The following is a 23,489-nucleotide window of genomic DNA, read 5'->3' on the forward strand; positions in this document are numbered from 1 at the left end:
TTGATATAAATTCAATTGCACAGCTCCCAAACTTCCATACACTGACGTATACGCCCATTTGGAAAGAGTAACAATCTGAGGTAGTTTGATTGATGAATTTACAATTGCAGGACATTTAAACCAGCTATTCAATGAGTAAAATGCATGAAGAGACCTAGTTTAGATACTCCCTTTTCAAACTTTATTTATGTACTGTTTTACAATAACATATTATTATTTTAACATATTTTAACTCGCACACCCCTGGAGGACCCCGGTTTGAAAACCTCTGCACTAAACCAATAAAAGTCATTTTTTTAACTAAAAGGTTTATAGAAAAGGTTTTAGGTTTCATTTTAGATTTCATTTCTTTTTCATTTGAATATCTGACAAGCAGTTCTTAATTTCATGATTATTCTGTTTTATATTACAGAGTATTCACTGCTAAAGATCATGCTTTATTCATCACAAATAAAATTGCCATTCATTGTTTTCTCAAACACCCGAAGACAAAAGCCAAATTGTGATTTAATTAGCAATAGCCTTATATGACCCCACTGTCCACATCCTCAGTCGTACACACAGCGTACAACAAAAGCTACAAAACAATGGTGTCCCAGAGAGGGCAGTGAGTGTCTCACGGGCGCTGATACTTGACATCTGGCAATCACTGTGCTTCCCTCTTCCTGCCATGGCTGCACTTTGCTAATGTCAAGAGCAAGTGGGAGACACGCAGAGAATAGTCCTCTCTGATTTGCAGAAGATATCACTTGCGAGCTCAGATGCCCTTCTGCCATCTCCATCCCAGAGGGATGTGCAGCTCCCGAAATACCCTCCTGCATCTTTAATGAGAAACTGGAAAGGTATCTTATAGTCACATTGTTGACTTGTTCTCAGTCTATGTGCTTTGTGATAACCTTGACATATTTAACCTGAAACACCCTGAGGAGTCTGGGGATTTACAGACAGATGCTATTGCAGTGGATGGTTAGAAGTGGATGACACACAGATAAATCGTAGTAAATGTATAGTAATAAATGGGGTATCAAAACAGATGGCGCAGGTTTGATTGACAGACATATGGTAAAGCAGACGCAAACACATTTTTCTCCACCTGCTAAAATCTCAAAATGATCTCTTTGTTGTAGGTTTCACTTTGGTCTAGCGATGTGAACAAGATCCTAGGGGTTACTTTAAAAATCCCTTTATTCCTTTACTCCCTTAAAAGCACTGAATTGCATTACTTGGTTACTTTTTATGGAAAGCAATGAATTACGTCACTTTTGCGTTACTTTTTCTCATCTGGGCTGGGCAACAAAATTTCTAGTTTTGGCAAGTGTAAGGTAAAGGCCCTTTCACTCCAAAAGTTCACAAATGAAAAAGGAAATGCAAATTCACGCCTGTACAGTAGAGGATGCTGCTCAAACAAACCTTTCATGTGTGCTGCCATTCTGGACTCTCAATACTTGAGATCAGGAATTGGATAATTGTTATAAAATTAAAAATTGTATTCCACTTATCAATTCCTGTGTGTTGCATTCAAGTGCAAGAAGACGCAAAAGAGATCTCAATTCAGCACTCACACACTGTTTTCTGTGCTTGGCATATCCAGAACAGTGCACAAAAAAGCCGCTTCTCATATAGTGCACAAAACACACAGAATTAAGCCAAAATATCCTCGTAAACGCAGTCGGTTTTGTCTTAAGTGAGCGTAAACAGTTAAGAACGCGTGTAACAGTATATTGTATACTTGCATTGGGTCTTAAAGTGATCAAAGAACAGAAGGAAATCACTCACTGGTCTTGACTAAATAACTTTTGTACATTTAAAAAATAATTAATCTATATTTGACTTATAAAAAGAAAAGGTAACACTTAATTTTACAGTGTTGTTACATATGTAACATGTACTTACCATAGTAATAACAGTAAATTATGCATAATTACATGCAACTAACCCTCAACCAAATCCTAATCCTACCCTAACCCTATAGTAAGTACATGTAGTTACTTAATATTACTCAGTACTTAAACGTATAATTACACTGTAACAATGACACCTTAAAATAAAGTTTAACCAAAGAAAACTATGCTGTGTTATTTTACATTTAATAACAATTTATGAACGTTGTTCAGTATTTGTTTGTGCTATTGCTTTTTTTTTTTTTTTACTTGTCTTTAATAATGTTTGAAATGTATATAAGTCTAGGTTATTAGTTGGTTGTTCTTTAGGCTGCTGCTTTTTTTCATGGTATTCAGCTGCAAAGACAAAGAATAAATATATTTGATATCTAAATATTTGACTTAATTTATTTTTACCATTTTGGAATCGCTAAAATTCAAATGATACCAAACCCTATTGGCTTTTCTTTAATCGAAACAAACTCAAAATTACACTTGTTCAGGTTATCTGGAAACAAAAACACAGGAAACAGAACAACACATTTTAGAAGATGAGATCTGACAAAGACAAAACATGGCTATAAATACACAGGGACAAACTAGGGACTAAACAAGATGATTAACTAGACATGACTTATGAGGGCCAAATCAAAAACCGTGGAAACTGATGAGGCGTTTCTCAATAGTTTTGACTTGCGTCCTTGGTAGTTTAGACTTGGCAAGTTCGACTCAGGAGTACTAACTCCCGAGGACGCAAGTACAGTAATTCTGCAAATCGTACAGCAGCGCTATTGATAACGTCACTCAGCTTGCTCTATAGATACACTCCAGTTATCTGTATGTATATTTACAATAAAACTAAATATGTTATACAATACCACCCTGCCTCTTTTCATTTTCATATTAATAGCCACACAAATGTGGTTCAGGCAACAGGTATGACTATCTTCACTGCAATATATTAAACATATTAATACTCTATGGTTCAGGCGATATGTGCATATATACCCTGATTATCTTCACTGTTGTCACGGGTATCTGGACTCACTCATCTTTAGTTTCACTTTCATGGACTTTCAGTTTGTTGTCATCAGTCACGTTTCTTTGTCTTTGTTTCCCACCACTCATCTGTTCCCATGGGCACTAATCTTCAGCTGCACATCATTTAGTTCGTTACCTCTGTGTATTTAGTTCCTCTGTGTTCAGTCTTTAGTTGTCGGTTATTGTTTGTGTGTGCGTTTTACATGCTGTTACATTTTGCTACCTTCTAGTTGCTACCTTGTTTATTAATCCTGTTGTCTGTCTTCATCATTGTGACAACTGTATGTACATGCATAATAATATTAAATATGACATAAAACACAATCCTGTCTTTTTGTTAAATATCAGTTTTAATGATCAATAATAGCCATTATAAAAGTATAAGTATAAAGTATAAGAAGCTATACAATAGAAAATAAAGACAAGCAAACAATTCAGGCAAACGTAAAGTCAGCGCTATAGTACAACGGTACAGTTATGATGGTTTTCTTCTCCACCATTGACGCTTTATAGTTGGTCTGAGTTGCTTTTTATGATACCTGGCTGTTTCAAGTCCGCACAAGTCACTCTCCATGCATCTGTGATAAAAGAGGCAGAGATTGAACACACCCGGGGTTTGAACTGTACTTTTGCTAGATGTGAACATTGAATTGAAACAGTATTTGGGCAGCGACTGATGACATTTCACAAGTCCACAAGAACACAGGTACAGAAATGAATTGAAAACGACAAAGGAAACATAGGAAACTGAACAAGGAAAAGTGCAAAACCAACTCAAAGTCCAACTCAAGCAAAACACTGACACAGATCAGACATGACACCTTCAGAGTTTATAGGTTTATCGGATGGATGGATGGATGGATGGATAGATAGATCTTTAATAACGGTAACAAAATTTTAGTTGGACATCAGTGATGCGCGGGTCAATGTATAAACAACCCGGACCCGACCGACGTTTTCAACTAACCCGCCCGCAACTCGGACCGCAAAAAAAAGAAAGAAAATATTGTACCCGACCCGCTTCCTGACCCGCATTTTTTAAAAGTAGGCTAGTAAATGCATAGCAAGAAATACACATGACAAAGCCAGCACTTTGGTCATTATCTTTCATTATTTCGGCAACTTTGCTCTTTCTGTTTGTGTATTTGCGGAGCTTCCACTCCCCAGTCTTCACCTTTTCTCTTGCCGCCTCCATCTCTACTGAGCTCGTGCGTCATCTTCGCGCCAGTTATTCAGCCAATAAAGTGTAGGCCTATGTATTTCATAGAAAATTGCATGTGAGCGGAGTGGAGCGGGAGCAAGCGGGCGGATCTTGGACAGAGCGCAGAGCGGCATTTTTAAAAGGATGGAGCGTCGCCCTATTTCCCGCTCCAATTTCGCTCCGCGCACACCAAGATTCTGAAGCATGCTCAGTCAAGCCTGACTCAGTCTACTGTTGATGACTGCAAGATGGATTCTATTTTCAGTCAAAACTCGGCTCAATAATGGAGTTCAAAAAGTAGGCTACTTCAAAAAGGAAAATAAGAAGTCATACAGGTGTAAAACTAACTATTATGTGGTAGAAGAAAACGACATCGTTTCAGTCAGTAGGCCTAAAGATTAATTTTGGAATCTAAAAAGACACATCTCTCGAAAACATGCAGTATGATATGTGAACACGCTGGGAAGAAAGCAAAAGGTTAGCAAATTGAATACGGTAACTTAAAGTGTAGCCTAAATTAAATACAGCGTAAAATGCAAACAATTGATACAAGCCCATTTAAATTTTAATCCTGCGCGCTGCGCACAAGTTCAGTTATAAGAATGTTGTCCTAATAGTTAATTTAGCCTAGGCCTACTTTTAAAACGTTTATGTATATTTATTTTATATTTTTGTTTATATAAATTTTATTTATATTATTAGGCCCATTTATTCGTTTTATTTTACAGCAGTTTGTGTGTACAATGGATATAAGCCCATTTAAATTTTAATCGTGCTGTCACGAACACACACAGGAAAAAGGTAGATCCAATTGCAATATTTATTGGGTAATCCGTAATTCGTAAATCCAGTCCAGGCAAGGGTCAAAACCATACAGGCAATCCAAAACAAGAACAAAACAAGAAACAAACAAGAAACAAACGAGAAACAAACGAGAAACAAACGAGAAACAAGCAAGAAACAGACCTCAGGAAGTGTTGTAACATTAAACAAGGACTCCGTGACAAACACTGAAACAACCAGGGTATATATACACCGATACTAATGAGGTGACGGGAAACAGCTGTGTGCAATGATACAATGAGTGACAGAACAGGATGATGGGAAATGTAGTAAGAGTGAATGACACCGTGGGGAAAGAGGACCTCTAGTGGTGACCCAGGGAAACACAAACCAGACACTGTGACATAACCCCCCCTCTACGGAGCGGCTACCAGACGCTCCAAGACACAATACACAACAAAACAAGAGTCCAGGAGGGAGGTGGAATGGTGGAGGATCAGGGGGAGGGATGGGGGGCCAGGTCCATGGAGGGGAACAGGAACAGGGGGTGATGGCTTAGCCACCGGCCAGGGCCAAACATACAGTCCATTGGGCGGCCAGCGAGAAGCAGACAGTCCATCGGGCGGCCAGCGAGAAGCAGACAGTCCATCGGGCGACCAGGGCGGAGACGACAGTCCATCGGGCGGCCAGGGTGGAGACCTTCCCTTGGGCGGCCATGGTGGAGACTTTCCCTCGGGCGGCCAGGGCGGAGACTTTCCCTCGGGCGGCCAGGGCGGAGACTTTCCCTCGGGCGGCCAGGGCGGAGACCTTCCCTCGGGCGGCCAGGGCGGAGACCTTCCCTCGGGCGGCCAGGGCGGAGACCTTCCCTCGGGCGGCCAGGGCGGAGACCTTCCCTCGGGCGGCCAGGGCGGAGACTCTCCCTCGGGCGGCCAGGGCGGAGACGACCCTTCGGGAAGCCAGGGCGGAGACGACCCCTCGGGCGACCACGGAACAGACACCCGCTCAGGAACAGACACCGGCTCAGGAACAGGCACCGGCTTAGGAACAGGCACAGGCACCGGCTCAGGAACAGGCACCGGCTCAGGAACAGGCACAGAGACCGGCTCAGGAACAGACACAGACACCGGTTCAGGAACAGACACAGGCTCAGGAACAGAAGCAGGCACCGGCTCAGGAACAGAAGCAGGCACCGGCTCAGGAACAGAAGCAGGCACCGGCTCAGGAACAGACACAGAGACCGGCTCAGGAACAGACACAGATACCGGTTCAGGAACGGATACCGGCTCAGGAACGGACACAGGCTCGGCGACGGCCATCTTGTCCGGAGACACAGGCTCGGCGGCGGCCATCTTGTCCGGAGACACAGGCTCGGCGGCGGCCATCTTGTCCGGAGATCCTGGATCGGCAGACGTGACGTGAACAGTCTCTGGATCGGCAGACGTGACGTGCAGCTCGGGTGGGGCCGGCAGGGCGAGCAGCTCGGGCGGGGCCGGCAGGGCGAGCAGCTCGGGCGGGGCCGGCAGGGCGAGCAGCTCGGGCGGGGCCGGCAGGGCGAGCAGCTCGGGCGGGGCCGGCAGGGCGAGCAGCTCGGGCGGGGCCGGCAGGGCGAGCAGCTCGGGCGGCGCCGGCAGGGCGAGCAGCTCGGGCGGCGCCGGCAGAGGAGGACGCCTGGGCGGCGCGGGCAGAGCAAGTCGCCTGAGCGACGCGTCAGGGATGGCAGTCACCTCCGGGATGGTCTCTGGGTTAGGAGCCACCGAACAAGTCATTGTGGAGGGGTTTCTCCTCCTCCTCCGTCTCCGGACCACCGGACTCGAGACCACCGGAATAGGGACCACTGGACTCGGGACCACCGGCACTGGGACCACCGGCACTGGGACCACCGGCACTGGGACCACCGGAACAGTCACGGAGGGAGTCTTCCTTCTCCTCCTCCGTTTCGGGACCACCGGAACTGGGACCACCGGAACTGGGACCACCAGACTCGAGACCACCGGAGGCGGGACTGGAGTATCCCACTGGCTACGATGATCTAGGTAACTGATGAATCCCCAAAAGTCCAGGATTTCCAGCCCCTTCATCTCCCACCCAGGCAATGGGTCATCCAGACAGACATTGAAGAGTTCCTTCAATGCTGCGTTGTTGTAGTCCAACCCTCTAGAGAGGGTCCAAAACATCTGAGCCAGACAACCTACCGTCTGGCCCTGCTGGCGTAGGTCCATCAAATTTTGGACCCGTCCCCTCCTCTCCTTCTCCGTCTTAGGGGGAAGGATACGAAACCCCATAATGCTGGATCTATAATGTGACGGAGTCCTTCTGTCACGAACACACACAGGAAAAAGGTAGATCCAATTGCAATATTTATTGGGTAATCCGTAATTCGTAAATCCAGTCCAGGCAAGGGTCAAAACCATACAGGCAATCCAAAACAAGAACAAAACAAGAAACAAACAAGAAACAAACGAGAAACAAACGAGAAACAAACGAGAAACAAGCAAGAAACAGACCTCAGGAAGTGTTGTAACATTAAACAAGGACTCCGTGACAAACACTGAAACAACCAGGGTATATATACACCGATACTAATGAGGTGACGGGAAACAGCTGTGTGCAATGATACAATGAGTGACAGAACAGGATGATGGGAAATGTAGTAAGAGTGAATGACACCGTGGGGAAAGAGGACCTCTAGTGGTGACCCAGGGAAACACAAACCAGACACTGTGACACGTGCGCGTTGCACAAAAGTTAACTTATCAAAATTCTGGCCTAATAGTAAATTTACTTTTAAAATTTTTATGTAGGCTATATTTTTGTTTATATAATTGTTATTCATATTATTAGGCCCATTTATTCGTTTAATTTTACAGGACTTTGTGTAGGCTATATTCCTTCTTACATAGGCCTAATTTGTCATTTGAAATAAAACATTTCTATTTGAAAAATGTTGTTGTTGCTCATTAGTTCTTTAGGAGGTAAGGCTGTGGTCTAAGCTACAGTGATATAGGCTACATGTAGATTTTTTTTCCCCTTTTTGGAGCGAGCGGGGGGCGATTTGAGTGGAGCGCGGATCAAACTGCGTTGAGCGCTGATCGAGCGATAATGAGCGGAGCGGCCTGATGAGCGGGGGAGCGGAGGGGTGGACAGTTCCGTGAGCGATGAGCGAAGATTCTCACCGCTCCACTCCGCTTATGCTCTCTATACTACTATATAAATTACAAAGGTTTAATTGGCATCTTTATTTCAAACGACCCGACCGACCGCGACCCGAATATCATTAAAAATATTTTTGGATGACTCGTAACCGCGGGTAACCGCGGGTGACCGCAGGCACCCGCTCATTTCGGATCAACCCGCGCATCACTGTTGGACATACAGTAAGTCTAATGTTTTTAAACATTACTATGTACTCATTCAAATGTAATGTTCCTATAATACATGCAAAATGATCAAATAGAGAAAACACTCCCTTAATGTTTTTCTAATGTTCACATAACCAAGAAAAAAAAAGTTTTTTAAACATTTAAAAAAATTGGATGTTTTGAACATTTAGAAATAAAATTTTCATACTTAATGGGAAGTTAGTAAAACGTTCTTAGAGCATATTTTTTGTAAGCTAGGTCTTTATCCATGCACACACAAACCTCAAATCAAATTTAAAGGGCGTTATAGTCCATCCATCATGTGTCTAACAAGGACAGATGGATCTCTCAAATCAAAGTGGTGACATTTTACGAATCAGCAGCTGCAGTGAACACAGGGCACATACGACGCGTTTGCTGTCCCATTCAGTTGATGGCTATCCTCTTGATTTAATTGTTTCCTGGAGAGCAGAGCAATTTTGACTTTTCTCATCAGAAATTGTGTAGTAGAAGCTGTCAAATGAAAGCGTAATGATTTTCCTTAACCAGACGTCTATTATAATAGCACAGCACTGTCCAGCAGTGGCAGTTTGCTGTTTTAGACACACAGGAGGCTTCTGACCCAGATACAAGAAGGAAAACACCCATGCATAACTTAAGGTGCTACATCTTTTTCAGGCCGGTAATGTATTAACTATAGGGTGCTGGAGCGAGACAGGGTGGCATGACAGAGTTGTTCTGCAAACCCTTGCATTCTTTCAAAAAAGACGGTGCTTTTCAAGGGGATTTAGTTGGCTGAATGATATTTGGGTTCCTTATCTGACTCAGTGGAGCATTTAGACTATCAGTGGTGTTCAGGCGGTGCCTGGATCTTTCCTTACATAATACGAGTAGTCGCATTTTAAACCTGTAATAGATTACCTTCAGAACCTTTGTCCATTGCCTGGCCTTGAATGCATTTAAAAACTAAATCCAATGTTGTTTCACTCATAGCACTCCATCAAAATGATCAATTGGCTGCTTTTAATCTAGACAGATGTTTATGGAGACATATATTAATTTATCTTCATCAGATTTTAGCTTGTCATGCAATTGGATCCCTTTTTTCAGATTCATTTTAATTAGTTAATTGCGAAACCTGTTGTTTTACTTATTTATTTATTTGTTTGTTGTTTATTTGTTTGTTGTTTCTATGAATCTGAATTATTTTCATAGAATAAAAATGGAATTCTAATTCCCACTCTCTAATGTTTCCTCTACTGCTAAGTTGTGCTTAAATCTTGCTGTTTCATTCCATCATTAGGCCCTATAGTAAGTTTTGGGAGCATCAGTTAGAAAGAATGGCTTGAATATGATAGACAAATTGCATAATTTTCCATCAAAAGTGTATCTGTTAATGCAAAACTGTGTTACTGTATTATTAATTGATTTAACTGAGTTATAATATTTTTTTAATTAAAAACGTGCATATATTTTTATCAGAGTGTCTATTTAAACCAAGGGCAAATATCCCACCTTGTTGCGTCAGCTTTTAACACGAATCCGTCTTTTTCCAGTCTCATTCTTCTCCCTTTTCCCATTGCATATCAGCTCAAAGAGGCGATTGTTTTAAATAAAAATGAAGAAAATATTCGAAAAGTGGAAATAAAGTGTCAAACGGTGTGGGAATAAAGTGTTTATCAGGTAGGGTTAGAGGGTGGGTAGGGTGGGTAGGGGAGGCGTTTGGTAACAAGGCAAATTAATGTCCCAGTAAGACTGCATTCATTTATGATTTTAATAAATGTAATCACTGAAAGTTGTTATTATTGCATACTGTTTTATAATATACTGCCACTATTTGCACAAAGAATAAATAGCATCTAACTACTATTTACACTTTGTGCAAAGAAAATACTGCAATTTTTACTAGTGTTATTATTAGTTATCCTTCATATTTGTGGTGGGTTTGACAAATCTGAACTAAAAAATTCTTATTGAATCCTGTATACATTATTTTCACAATCAGATTTCCACATACTCTTCTCATTTTGAGTGCCTGGCAGTTTCTCATTTTTAATTAACACTCTTTGTCATATCAGCTCAGTGGATCTGAAATATATCGTGCTACATCTTTTGTCTGACTTTGAAATGAAACAATACTCTGACATTTGTAGGTTGTTGGTAATGACTCTGTGTGGATTTCTGTGGCGCTCTCTCATGAGAGGCAGCATCCTGCATGTCTAATGAGCACTAGTGAGCAAATAAACATATGGAGTGGATAATGAGGACATCAGTGTTTATAACACCAAGCAGTCCAATCTCACACTCTCTAAGAGTTGGCACATTTACGGATGTTTAACATGGTTTACACTGTATATTTTATTGTTTACCTTTTTATCATCATTCGCCCATTTATTTGATCATGTTAGTTTAGGAGTATATATATACATATATATATATATATACATATATACTGTACATACAGTATATCTTTCTTCTCTTGTCATGTGTCATAAGATGTGCACAGAAGTCAAGAAAACAAATTTTTATGATCAAGTGCACTTTGACCTAATTTTTAAAGGAAGAAAATGCTCTGCCACTCTCATTTAGTGCCCATTTAAAGCACAATAGCGGATCATGACAGAAGCAAACAGCTTTCATACACACACACTGCTTCTCTATCGCTCATATGCAGCAGTTTCACAGGATTGTGCTCTCTTCTCACATTCAAAATGAATTGTGACCTAACTTTTTCAGAGCAGCTTATACTTCTATCCGGCTGCTGCTATCTGTCTGTTTGAATGGGTGTTGTTAATAGTGCCAAATAGAACTGGTCAAGTTAATCAAGTCAGTAAAATAGTAATCAAATTTGTCCCTGCACAAAGAGTATAGTAGTGGTTATAAGTTTACATATACCTTGAAAACTGTTTATAATTTTAAGAGGGATCGTAAAAATAGCATGTTGTTTTTTTAACTAGTAAAAAATTGCTAGAAATTTGAAGAGTATTATTTTAGCCAGATATATGCCAGTGTAAGAAATGTAATTGTTTACCACTGTAATTGTTTTCACTATAATGGTGATTAGTGTTTGCTTGTGATCTTTGATGATGTATATTCATATTCAAATTTCTGATCTAGCCAAGTCAGAAGTGTGACAAATGAAAACATTTGTTAAAACCAAGTCAAACCATTTTTAGCATGAAAATGATGATTTTATTAAGCATGAAGATTTACCAATGACTTATCAACAAATTTCCAATAACCAAATACCAATCATTAATTTTAAATTCATAACTGTTTGTGTGAATGCGTGTGTGTGTGTGTGTGTGTGTGTGTGTGTGTGTGTGTGTGTGTGTGTGTGTGTGTGTGTGTGTGTGTGTGTGTGTGTGTGTGTGTGTGTGTGTGTGTGTGTGTGTGTGTGTGTGTGTGTGTGTGTGTGTGTATATATAGTCTTTCATTACCTCCTAACAAAAAAAAAAACTCTGTAATCAACTCGGCTGTCACCACTCTTAAAAATCAGTGATTATGTGATCTCTCTTCACATTTGCTGAAAACAGCAACTGCTGTAAGCTGTCGTCTCACTGAATCTTTTCCTTAGGATATAGTTTTACAGTTCATTTCATTAAGTATCATCCTTCCCTCAAAGCTTATATATATAGATAGCTCAAAGCTTATATATATATAGATACATAGCTGTCCCGCACACGGCTGTTAGCGAAGTGTCACTTAAAGTAGAATAAAATACAACAGATACGCCACTGTTACCGTTAAACTTTGACTGACAATACCAAAGTTGGATGTGATCCCAGCAAAACCTCAAAACCTTTTTCTCCTCAGTGTCAGATAACAATTGCTAATTAATGGGCTTGTTAATGTTTCCTTGTTCGGCGGGCTAGTGGAGATGGGGTATTTAACAACACAGGAACAAACACCGAAGGTCCATCAATTGCAAACACTGAGCTTGCTTAGCATGTGGGTGGTGGAACCCATACAAGAGGCTGGCTGCATGCACTGCAAACAGAGCATGAACGCGTGTGTTGCCATGACGAGAGCGATAGCACAAGGAGAAGATGGTGTAAAGGCAATTTGCAACCAAACACTTGGGAGGAAGTTCTCCCAGTGGAAATGAGTCAGCTTCTTACACAAAACAAAACAAACACTAAGATACCCAGGAAATTGAATAGAACCAAGCATGGGATCACTCCCACTTACTGCTACTTCTGTCAAATTTTCAAAAGAGTAGGCCGAAAAATCTGTGGTGTACAAAATGAACAGCATGTATACTTAACAGGAACGTTTTGGCCCAAGAAAACGACAAATGTCCTTCAAAAAAGAGGCGTTTATCTCTCCATTTTTATTATTATAATATATTCGCTTTGATTGACTTAATGGAGTTTATTTTTCTTTTTGATCTCGCCAACCTTGAGACACATACTTGGTGTGCTACGGCTCGCCACTCACGTCATTATGTGCTCAGCTCGCCACTTACTGTTTGCCTGAGGTCGCAGATCTGAGGACACTCATCTCACTTAATAATGTCTTGCTGACCTTTGCCCTTTGCCTGTTAAAGATTAAATGCCAATAGCAGAAGTGATTCATTGGGACTTTGGCAGAACACTTACAAAACATTTACTGTACACAAATACCAAATGAATGAAAATATGACTTTTTTAAAGTAATGAAACGGAAATTCTGGCAAAAATCAATTAAAAAGACACAATAAACAGTTTAAAACTGTCTTTTAAAACTAGATTAAAATAAGATATTAAGTATTTAAAGGGCATGTAAAATCGCTCCCCTAACTGAAGAATTGAAGTCACTTATATTCACCAAAGCTACATTTGATCAAAAATACAGTAAATTCAGTAATATTTTGAAATAGTATTACAACTTAAAATAACTGTTTAAAATAAATGTAAAATAAATTACATTTACTGTAAATGTAATTTAGTCATGTGACGGCAAATTCCTTGAATTTTGAGTTGCCATTACTCCAGTCTTCAGTGTCGCTCGCATGTGTTGGGGGTAACGCGAGTTATGTAATCAGATAAAAAAAAATCAAGTAACTAGTAAAGAAATGCATTGTTTTAAAATTCACAACAAAATATCTGAGTTACCTCCTGTCCCCATGTTGAGAGAAATCGAGAGTTAGTGCAGAGGCGTTGTGTGCGCTGTGTAAACATGATGGTTATTGTAGTTCTAAAGTAAATGTGAGCTTGCATTTACTCATCTCATTTGCACAAAAACAGATTGAGTATTCCTCAAAATGAATAAAAACAGTGAAATGCAAATTCAGAATATTACTCAAACTAGCAGTAATTAAATATGCTAAAATAACACAGATATACTTTATGTATTTAATCTCACTTTATTAACCAATGTCTTCGCTGCTGACCTTCGATGATCCAATTCAGCCATATTAATAGGAATAGGAATAATATTAATATTAATGCCTATGGCATATTGATCAATGAGATATGGCACTAAAAGAACCAGCAGCTACCAACTAATACACTCACATTTGTGTAAAGTAGACTTGTTGACAAGTTTGGGTGAGTAAGGGCAAAACACACAGAATATAGTACCTTCAATGCCCTGTTGATGGCGATATTGCTTCTTTAGTAACAGAAAAAAAAAATGCTGCAGAAAAAGTTAGGTGCCATGCAAAATGTAATGCATAATTACATTACTCATTACAAATGTATTGGAGTAAAGAGTACATACTTATTCAAAAATGTAGAGAGTAAAAGTGGCTAATATCCTTGATACGCAGTCAAGGTACAAAGTAGCCAAAATGATGCTTAAGTACAGTAACTAATGACATTTACTCAAATACTTTACCACTGGTGCAGCAGGTGCACTCAAAGTGTTCAGTATCCGTTTCCCTGAGTCATCCAATTTTGAACATTACATAAAAGGATGTAACGATGTACTTCTATTTGCAAATAAATAATATTTTCCACGTGCTTCGGCAAAACAAAGGAAAATAATCTGTTATTATTTGACAAAAACATTAGAGAGAAGAAGCGTACTAAGTGCTAATGGGTGTACAGTATTGTCTATAGTGTTTTTCAGAAGCTCTGTTGAGCAGTAATCTGTGTGATGTCTGGTGTGGTATGACTCACTGCGTGGCGCTCAGTACAGACGTGTGTCAGCAACCCTGCTGCAGGGCTAAGTGATTAATTAGTCACAACAGGAGCTCTGCGCTGACAACTCTGCCACGCAGGTTACACCTCTTTGATCGTCATTCACCGCTGACAATTCATCTCTATGAACAGGAGGAAGTCAAGGGAGGAAATCAATGAGAGCGGTTGTATATACATACCATCACTTATTCTTTGACTGTCACATCACAGGAGGCAGATTGGACCGGGTTGTGACACTAGCCGCATACACACATCGCACAGCTCATTATCAGATCCATTCAGTTGGATTCTTCTTTCGTCTGCCTGTGACCTACTGTATGTACAAAAAGTTTTAGAGCCTTTAGGTGTCTGTTTCTTTTTTGTTATTGGTTGCAATTGAATCCCAAGTGACACTAGTCAGCAGTAAGCAAGACATATTATTAGGGATGACTAAAAAAATTCTGTAAATTAAGACAAAATAATGATGCAACCCTTTAACAATGTTTTGTTTTGTTTGCAGAAGGCGGCCAGATAAACAACATGATGCAAACGCACCAGTATCCAGCCCTCAACCAGCTGTCCCATGTCTATGAGCAACAGCAATTGGCAAAAGAGCTCAACAAATACGCCTCACTGAAGGCCGTGGGTAAGGATGTACACTCGAAAGGATCATTATTAGCATGTCAGTGTTATACTCTCATGTGGATCTTTCCTGTACAAAACTCATAAATTATTCCTCTTATTGAACATAGCATTTACCGCAGAATATTTTAGAAATGATTAATGTATTCCAGAATAAGAGGCTTTGAGAGCTGTTTTATCACTGGATCTGTATTGAAAGAGAGTCACTGAACCGCATTACAGTTCACTTCGGAGTTTTCAAATAATATACACGTGTGTGTGTATATATACAGTGAGGAAAAGTATTTGAACACCCTGCTATTTTGCAAGTTCTCCCACTTAGAAATCATGGAGGGGTCTGAAATTGTCATCGTAGGTGCATATCCACTGTGAGAGACATAATCTAAAAAAAAAAATCCAGAAATCACAATGTATGATTTTTTAACTATTTATTTGTATGATACAGCTGCAAATAAGTATTTGAACACCTTAGAAAATCAATGTTAATATTTGGTACAGTAGCCTTTGTTTGCAATTACAGAGGTCAAACGTTTCCTGTAGTTTTTCACCAGGTTTGCACACACTGCAGGAGGGATATTGGCCCACTCCTCCACACAGATCTTCTCTAGATTAGTCAGGTTTCTGGGCTGTCGCTGAGAAACACGGAGTTTGAGCTCCCTCCAAAGATTCTCTATTGGGTTTAGGTCTGGAGACTGGCTAGGCCACGCCAGAACCTTGATATGCTTCTTACAGAGCCACTCCTTGGTTATCCTGGCTGTGTGCTTCGGGTCATTGTCATGTTGGAAGACCCAGCCTCGACCCATCTTCAGTGCTCTAACTGAGGGAAGGAGGTTGTTCCCCAAAATCTCACAATACATGGCCCCGGTCATCCTCTCCTTAATACAGTGCAGTCGCCCTGTCCCATGTGCAGAAAAACACCCCCAAAGCATGATGCTACCACCCCCATGCTTCACAGTAGGGATGGTGTTCTTGGGATGGTACTCATCATTCTTCTTCCTCCAAACACGTTTAGTGGAATTATGACCAAAAAGTTCTATTTTGGTCTTATCTGACCACATAACTTTCTCCCATGACTCCTCTGGATCATCCAAATGGTCATTGGCAAACTTAAGACGGGGCTTGACATGTGCTGGTTTAAGCAGGGGAACCTTCCGTGCCATGCATGATTTCAAACCACGACGTCTTAGTGTATTACCAACAGTAACCTTGGAAACGGTGGTCCCAGCTCTTTTCAGGTCATTGACCAGCTCCTCCCGTGTAGTTCTGGGCTGATTTCTCACCTTTCTTAGGATTATTGAGACCCCACGAGGTGAGATCTTGCATGGAGCCCCAGTCCGAGGGAGATTGACAGTCATGTTTAGCTTCTTCCATTTTCTAATGATTCCTCCAACAGTGGACCTTTTTTCACCAAGCTGCTTGGCAATTTCCCCGTAGCCCTTTCCAGCCTTGTGGAGGTGTACAATTTTGTCTCTAGTGTCTTTGGACAGCTCTTTGGTCTTGGCCATGTTAGTAGTTGGATTCTTACTGATTGTATGGGGTGGACAGGTGTCTTTATGCAGCTAACGACCTCAAACAGGTACATCTAATTTAGGATAATAAATGGAGTGGAGGTGGACATTTTACAGGCAGACTAACAGGTCTTTGAGGGTCAGAATTCTAGCTGATAGACAGGTGTTCAAATACTTATTTGCAGCTGTGTCATACAAATAAATAGTTAAAAAATCATATATTGTGATTTCTGGATTTTTTTTTTTTTATTATGTCTCTCACAGTGGGACATGCACCTACGATGACATTTTCAGACCCCTCCATGATCTCCAAGTGGGAGAACTTGCAAAATAGCAGGGTGTTCAAATACTTATTTTCCTCACTGTATATATATACAGTATATATATATATATATATATACAGTATATATATATATATATATATACTGTATATTGCATATATACATGAAATGGCAAAGCTTATTTTCAGCAGCTATTATTCCAGTCTTCAGTGTCACATGATCCTTCAGAAATCATTATAATATGCTGATTTGTTCCTCAAGAAACATTTCTTATCATTATCAATGTTGAAAACAGTTGTGCTGCTTAATATTTTTGTGGAAAACGTGATAATTTTTTTCAGGATTCTCAAATAAAAATTTCAACAGTTCATTTTTTGTAACATTATACATGTATTTACTGTTCCTTTTGATCAATTTAATGAATCACCGCTGAAAAAAAGTGTGGGGGGGGGAATATTTTGAACAGTAGTGTATTCACAGCCACTTTATTAGGTACACCTTGCTAGTACCGGGTTGGCTTCAGAACTGCCTTAATTCTTCTTGGCATAGATTCAACAAGTGCTGGAAACATTTCTCAGAGATTTTGGTCCATATTGACATGACAGCATCACTCAGTTGCTGCAGATTTGTTGGCTGCACGTTCATGATGCGAATCTCCCATTCCACCACATCCCAAAGGTGCTCTACTGGATTGAGATCTGGTGACTATTGAGGCCATTTGAGTATAGAGAACTCATTGTCATGTTCAAGCAGAGCCAGCACCTGTTGAGCACTAAAGAAGGGGTGTATGAAGTAACAAAAGGGGGCGGTGATGTAACACAAACTATCCCCAGATTTGAAAAACTTACAGTATATGGCCCATTCCCGTATTTGTCAGACCATAAACAAACCTATCGCTACAACAACTATGAAACTACAATCTACTGAGCAAATACAGATGGCAGAGCATTGAATAATATCACTACATAAAACAGAAAGGAAATTGCCTAGGCCAACATATTCAACATTTCGACTCACCAAGTCTTGTCTTGTTTTGCCATTAAAACAAAAATATTAAACAATAACAATACAGTGAAGTAATCAACTGACTATGATCAATTATCTAGCCCTTTAAACATGAAAAAAAAATTCTCATACCTTTAGCCTACTCAGTATAGAGTTGCATTCTTTATGGCACGGGAAGTTCGTAGCTTAATGTGTCAAATGTGCCAATCAAATGTCCGAAACAGACTGTCCTTTACTTAAATGTTGCTATTATAGCCTAATATTAATGCATAGAAAGCCTATGCACTTGGCAACTGTAATTTTTTTAAATAATCTATTCTATTTCATCATTAAAATCCATTTTCACATTCATTTCACATTCAAAGTTGTAGATGAGTGTATATATGGAAATTAAAATAAACATAACTGGGAAAACTGAAACTAAACTACAATAAATTTGCATGACTTTAAAACTAAATAAAATAAAATATGTAGAAAACTTGAAATCTTTACAACCACCTTGCATTAAATGTGAAAATGCCTCTAGATAGTAATAGCACTAGACTGAAATTCTAAAGGTGTTACAACTTTTTAAAATGTCTTTACATTTAAAGACATTTAAAATAAAAACTAAATACAATATGTAACCAAACTAAAACCAACTATGATAGTGCACACTAAACTGAAGACAAATACAACAAAATTTAAAATGTAAGACTATTATAACCCTGTGTTGAATTGATAAAAGTGTCTGCTAAACGCATACATGTAATGCCATGGTTTAACTGTAGTATGTTGCTACTATTGTTTCCCCAACTAATCACCTGAGAATTCCTCAATCAATGTGGTGACGCCTAAAGAGAGTCTCACTGATGCATATAATTTATACAGTGAAGTCACCTCAAGTTTCCTCCCTACCAGACAGCTAAATGTTCTGATTTCACCTTATCATGGATGATGTATACTATGAGATCATCGAGCAGAGAAAAACTGACCCTCTGGCATCATGGTTATTTTTTCTTATTTAATTGCCTTCTCCATGAAAATTCCCAAAGGTGCAGAATTGTAAGAGCTGATAAGTCCCAATTCTACAAATCAATACTTCTCTCTCAGTCCCTAAATACATCTCTAAGGTCACAGAATTGGATTTCCACTCGGCATAGAAAAGTGGAGCTTCTAATAAAGGCCTGCACTAGAATATCCTCCCACCAAAACCCTTTGAGATCTGATGACACTAACTCCATGCGTGGAGTCACTGAGTTTCGAGCCGATTGATATTTGAACTCTGTCTGGGGGCACTAGTTACAAAACCACGATTCATCTTGATTATGGCTCTTGAGGATGTGCACTGTTGAGCACTGTAATTGATTCACCCGTCTGTTGTGATGATCCATGTATCTGAAACAGGGAGCAGTGCAACTGTGAAAAAATGTCCGCCGCGCACAACGTCTCCGTCTTCTCCCACAGGGGCAGACGAGCAATAAATAAGATTTAGCATCACACCGCAGACCAAACTCGTTTTAAGCGTGAAAAGTTGATCTTCAAGGTCGTCAAAGCAGCCGACCATCAAAAGCAGATTGAGGAAGTCACACTAGGATGCCCGGTACTCTAAGAGTAATGATCCCCTTACAAACATGAATCACCTAAAGGACACATAACCCAGAGGAACGCGACAGGCAGAACTTACACTGACCACAGATTGAAAACCTTAACTGCTTGTGTGTTAAACTCTTGGATTCAGATGCTAATATTTCTGCAGGAAAGGTTGGACACTAACTTTACTATTGCACTGTGTACCAACTGTAACGGCTATTTTCGACTGGATGATTATGTCCAATATGTTGTTGTCATAAAATGGAAATTCCCCCTATCTATTTTCCAAATGCGTGTTATTGATCTTATTGTGCACCATTCATCGATGCATGTTTTATTGTATTTATTTATTTATTTAAATTTGAGCTCAGTTCATCGTCAAAATTTTATTGATCAACTCGATCTTCCATTGAAATGACAGACTTCTCTCTGGTGATGTGTGCCGGCTTCAGTCCCAATCTCCAATCATTTAGGGTACGTTTACACGACAACGATATGCTTTAAACGGAGACAAATAACAATAACGGCAACAGAAAATCTGAAAACAAATGAACAAGTCAGAAAACACAACGACAAGTCAGACAAAACGTAAAAGGTAGGCATATGTGGCGAATGGAATACTGACTGCTGATTGGACGAGACATCTGTCAATCAAGACATGCAGAAAGTAAAGTAGACTGCGGCAGGAGAAAGTCGAATAAATTTTTTATTGATTTTTCATAGATTTGATCACATACTGTACAATTACCCAAAGGTTTCTTCACAATAAACAGAACAAAATTTGACCCTCTGAACCTCCCAACCCCCAAGCCGTCCCCCCAATTGCAATAAAAAGAAATTAGATACATAAATACAAAACACAGATACAGACTGCAATATGAGAAACTTAGGATAAGTATAATAACACAGATCATCAGAGGTTTACAAGTTCAAATTGTCCCCCAAATTAAATTATTCCATCTTAAAGCTTTTCTGTCAGTTCATCTGCAGCAGGTTGAGCAGGTTGCTCAAGGGTTGAGGCTCTAGCTTAATTTATTCTAGCCGTTGAAAGTTCTAACATTACTATATCATGAAACTGAAATAGCCAGTGTCGCACAGAAAAATTATTGGGAGGGAGCCATCTTTGCGCAATTATCTTTTTGGCAGATGTTAGACCTGCCAGCCAGATCTTTCTTTGTAGTTCAGTGAAACCTAAATTGGAATCATCATTTAGAAGGAGCACAGCTGGTTGCACTGATATATCTTTTCCTATCATATCAGACAGTACTGATGTAATCTTTTCCCAAAACTCACAAACCTTCTCACATTGCCACACCATATGCATGAATGTTCCCACTTGTTGGTAGGGGCAAAAATTACAGTTATGATTTGGAGATGGTTTTTAGTGAGGGAACGTTTCTTTGGTGTCCAGTACAATATATGACTAAATTTGGTCTCCTTTACCCAAATTGTGTTCAGTGGTAAATGTTTTTGCTTAACTTCAAGAGGGCGAGGATAGACAGCTGACACTACTCTTCTTTGAGAGGGATTAAAGAAGCAACTGTGAACTGGTTGTGCTTCAAGAGCTGTTCCCCACGGAACCGAAATTTTCTTCAGATAGAAGAGCGTTATGTACCCAGTCCAAAAAAAACATTACTTGAAATTATGCTACAAAAATTGCCTATCACAGGGAGCAATTGAGGAAAAAGTAGAATAGATGCTATTACTCCTAAATTAAAATTTTATATTGGACTGTTTTGGCACAACAAAACGAACATTATGTTCAATTGCTGTTGTTTCTGTAGAAAAGGTGGCACACTGTGTACCAACTCTAATGGCTATTCTTGGTTGAAAGGTTATAGCATAAATGTTGAAAATGTTATACAGATGTTAAAGAGGTCATGGCATAAATAATATATCATTAAGATAGATGAAAGGGTCATATCATATTTTTTTTAAATATTTTTTTATTAAACTTTTTTTTTTTTTTTTTCTTGTTTTATAACAAAATCATAATTAAAATTAAAATATGTAATATTTTAAAATAAATATATATAAAAAATTAAGTATGACCCCTTTAAATCTTGAATTTATTTGAAAATTTAAATGGTGATGTTCATCTGAGTGAAATGGATTATCAAAAAATAACTAAAAAAATGGCAGGGACTTGGTTCTATCCATCGGTTGTTGATGTGATGGAGGCAGATCTAAATGTGAGCTTGAGGCCTATTGTAAGAAAGGGGCGGGGTTTAAGCAGGCAGACTTAGGGGCTGTTTACACAAGCTTTTAGTTTCTCACTATATGAAACTTTTATGTATGACAACTTCACATAATTGCAATCTGAACTAACCTCACTCTTCCTCTCTATGTTTTCATCAGCGGCCAAAGCCAATGGTGATTTCCTCAACAAGCAACACCGTCACTTGGTCGAGTTGGCGGCTAAGGGAAGCCTGCCGCTTCATTCAGTCAGAATGGAGCATGTGGAGCCCACAGCTTCTTATGTCACTGAGGTCCCATGCCTCAAGCAAAATGGACAGAAGCCCAAAAGCATTAAAGCCAACGTGGCCCATCCCGCGATGGCCTACAGCTCCAATACAATCGCAAACCCCGGCATGATGAGGAGCTGGGAGAACGCAGAGATTGCGGGTCGTCGCAAAACCTACGGCCCTAGGAAGGTGTGCACGATGGAGCGAGTTAATGAGCTACACACTGCCCGCAGTCATCATTACCTACCAACGCAACCCTACTTTGTAACCAACAGTAAGACTGAGGTGACTGTGTAAGAGGCTGAAAATGCTTCAAAGCAAGTGGCAGAGAGCCAAAAGTGATTATTGTCATGAAAGGACTCTCCACACTGCCCCTAGTGGACTGGAGGCACAACAGGGGTGAGCATGTTACGCTCTCACGATAACATCCACTGACTGTGAGGCCAGGGACACTCGGAAATGTTCACCACAATTTATATCCACTGTAACAATGATGTGTTTGTGTTCTGTCAATGGCAAGGTAAAAGGAAACAGATGTAAAGAATTGGCACACAAAAAGATTCAGATCAATAGCAATAAGATCTAATAAATGTGTACGGAAAGAATGGCTTTTGGAGAGATAAGACATTACAGAAATGAAACACACCGGATTATCGATCCCAGATATTAAAGGGCTGGCGTGGAGTATGAAACACAGAGTGATGCTCTTATCTGAAATAATATACTGAAAATGTGTTGGGTGTGATATTGATTTGATGATGGTGGCATGAAGACAATGGGCTTGAGGCTGTGCCTTTTGTTTTCTCATTATAAAACACCTCGGTCAAGCAACTAAACAAATGACGCTTGAAATATGGAGTCAGAAGAGTATTAGCAGCGATGGTCACATTACTGAAAATATATAATAATGCGGAGGTAGCATTGTCATGCCATGAGCAACACTGTTAAAAAAACATGGAGGCTTGGACACAACTTGTGTTTTTGGAAATATGTGTTTGGTCTCCTTTTTGCGTTACATTCGGCATTACTTTTTTATGTGTACTCTCAAATGCATACGAGCATGTTGAAATATTTGTCAAAATGTCATCAGTAGGTGTATCTGCTGCCACATGTAAGGTTGTTTTGCACTTTTACAAATGTGTCGTACAGAAGGTGCATTTTATTTAATTTTTTTCCCCCAAACAGATACGACTATAAAAGTATATTTATACCATTGCCAATATATTTATGCAGATTATACAGTACATTGTGCCAAGAAGTAGCTGGTTGAAGTTGTTGTGTTCAGCATTATTTATTTAAATATAATGATTTATTTTGTTTTATTCAATAGTATGTTCAAGACAGAATGTTTCTAATGGAGTGGTAACTGTGGAGATGAAAACAAAATAAAGCTTTTTCTTTCCTCATTCTCTTCATCCTTATTTTCCCCTTCCATCGCTGTCTTTGATGCTAACAGGATGTTGCATTGTGAGGTTTTTGTAAACAGGTCGATGAACTTTGTTGTATCCAATTGAGTTAATTCAGCAATTCTCCTGCAATCATCTCCTCTGATTGCAGGAGAACCAGATCATGTGGAATAACTCTAGTCTAAGACGGATCCTGTCAGCCTCACTGCCTGGTGAAATTTCTTTCTCCTCCATGCTTCTCA

At 39.7% G+C, this 23,489-nt stretch overlaps 1 protein-coding gene across 1 annotated transcript in view; it reads left to right on the forward strand.

Moving 5' to 3' along the window:
* shisa9a (shisa family member 9a) overlaps positions 1-23,188 on the forward strand; it is a 39,395-nt gene extending 16,207 nt beyond the window's left edge. The window contains exons 3-4 of the mRNA XM_082152841.1: positions 14,889-15,014; positions 21,735-23,188. Coding sequence (XP_082008967.1) covers positions 14,889-15,014; positions 21,735-22,138 — 530 coding nt within the window. The 3' untranslated portion in view covers positions 22,139-23,188. The remainder of the gene's footprint in view (positions 1-14,888; positions 15,015-21,734) is intronic.
* The last annotated feature ends 301 nt before the right edge of the window (positions 23,189-23,489 follow it).

The sequence above is a fragment of the Leuciscus leuciscus genome (genome assembly GCF_965113295.1).
Source record: "Leuciscus leuciscus genome assembly, chromosome: 21".
NCBI classification, from domain to species: Eukaryota; Metazoa; Chordata; class Actinopteri; order Cypriniformes; family Leuciscidae; genus Leuciscus; species Leuciscus leuciscus.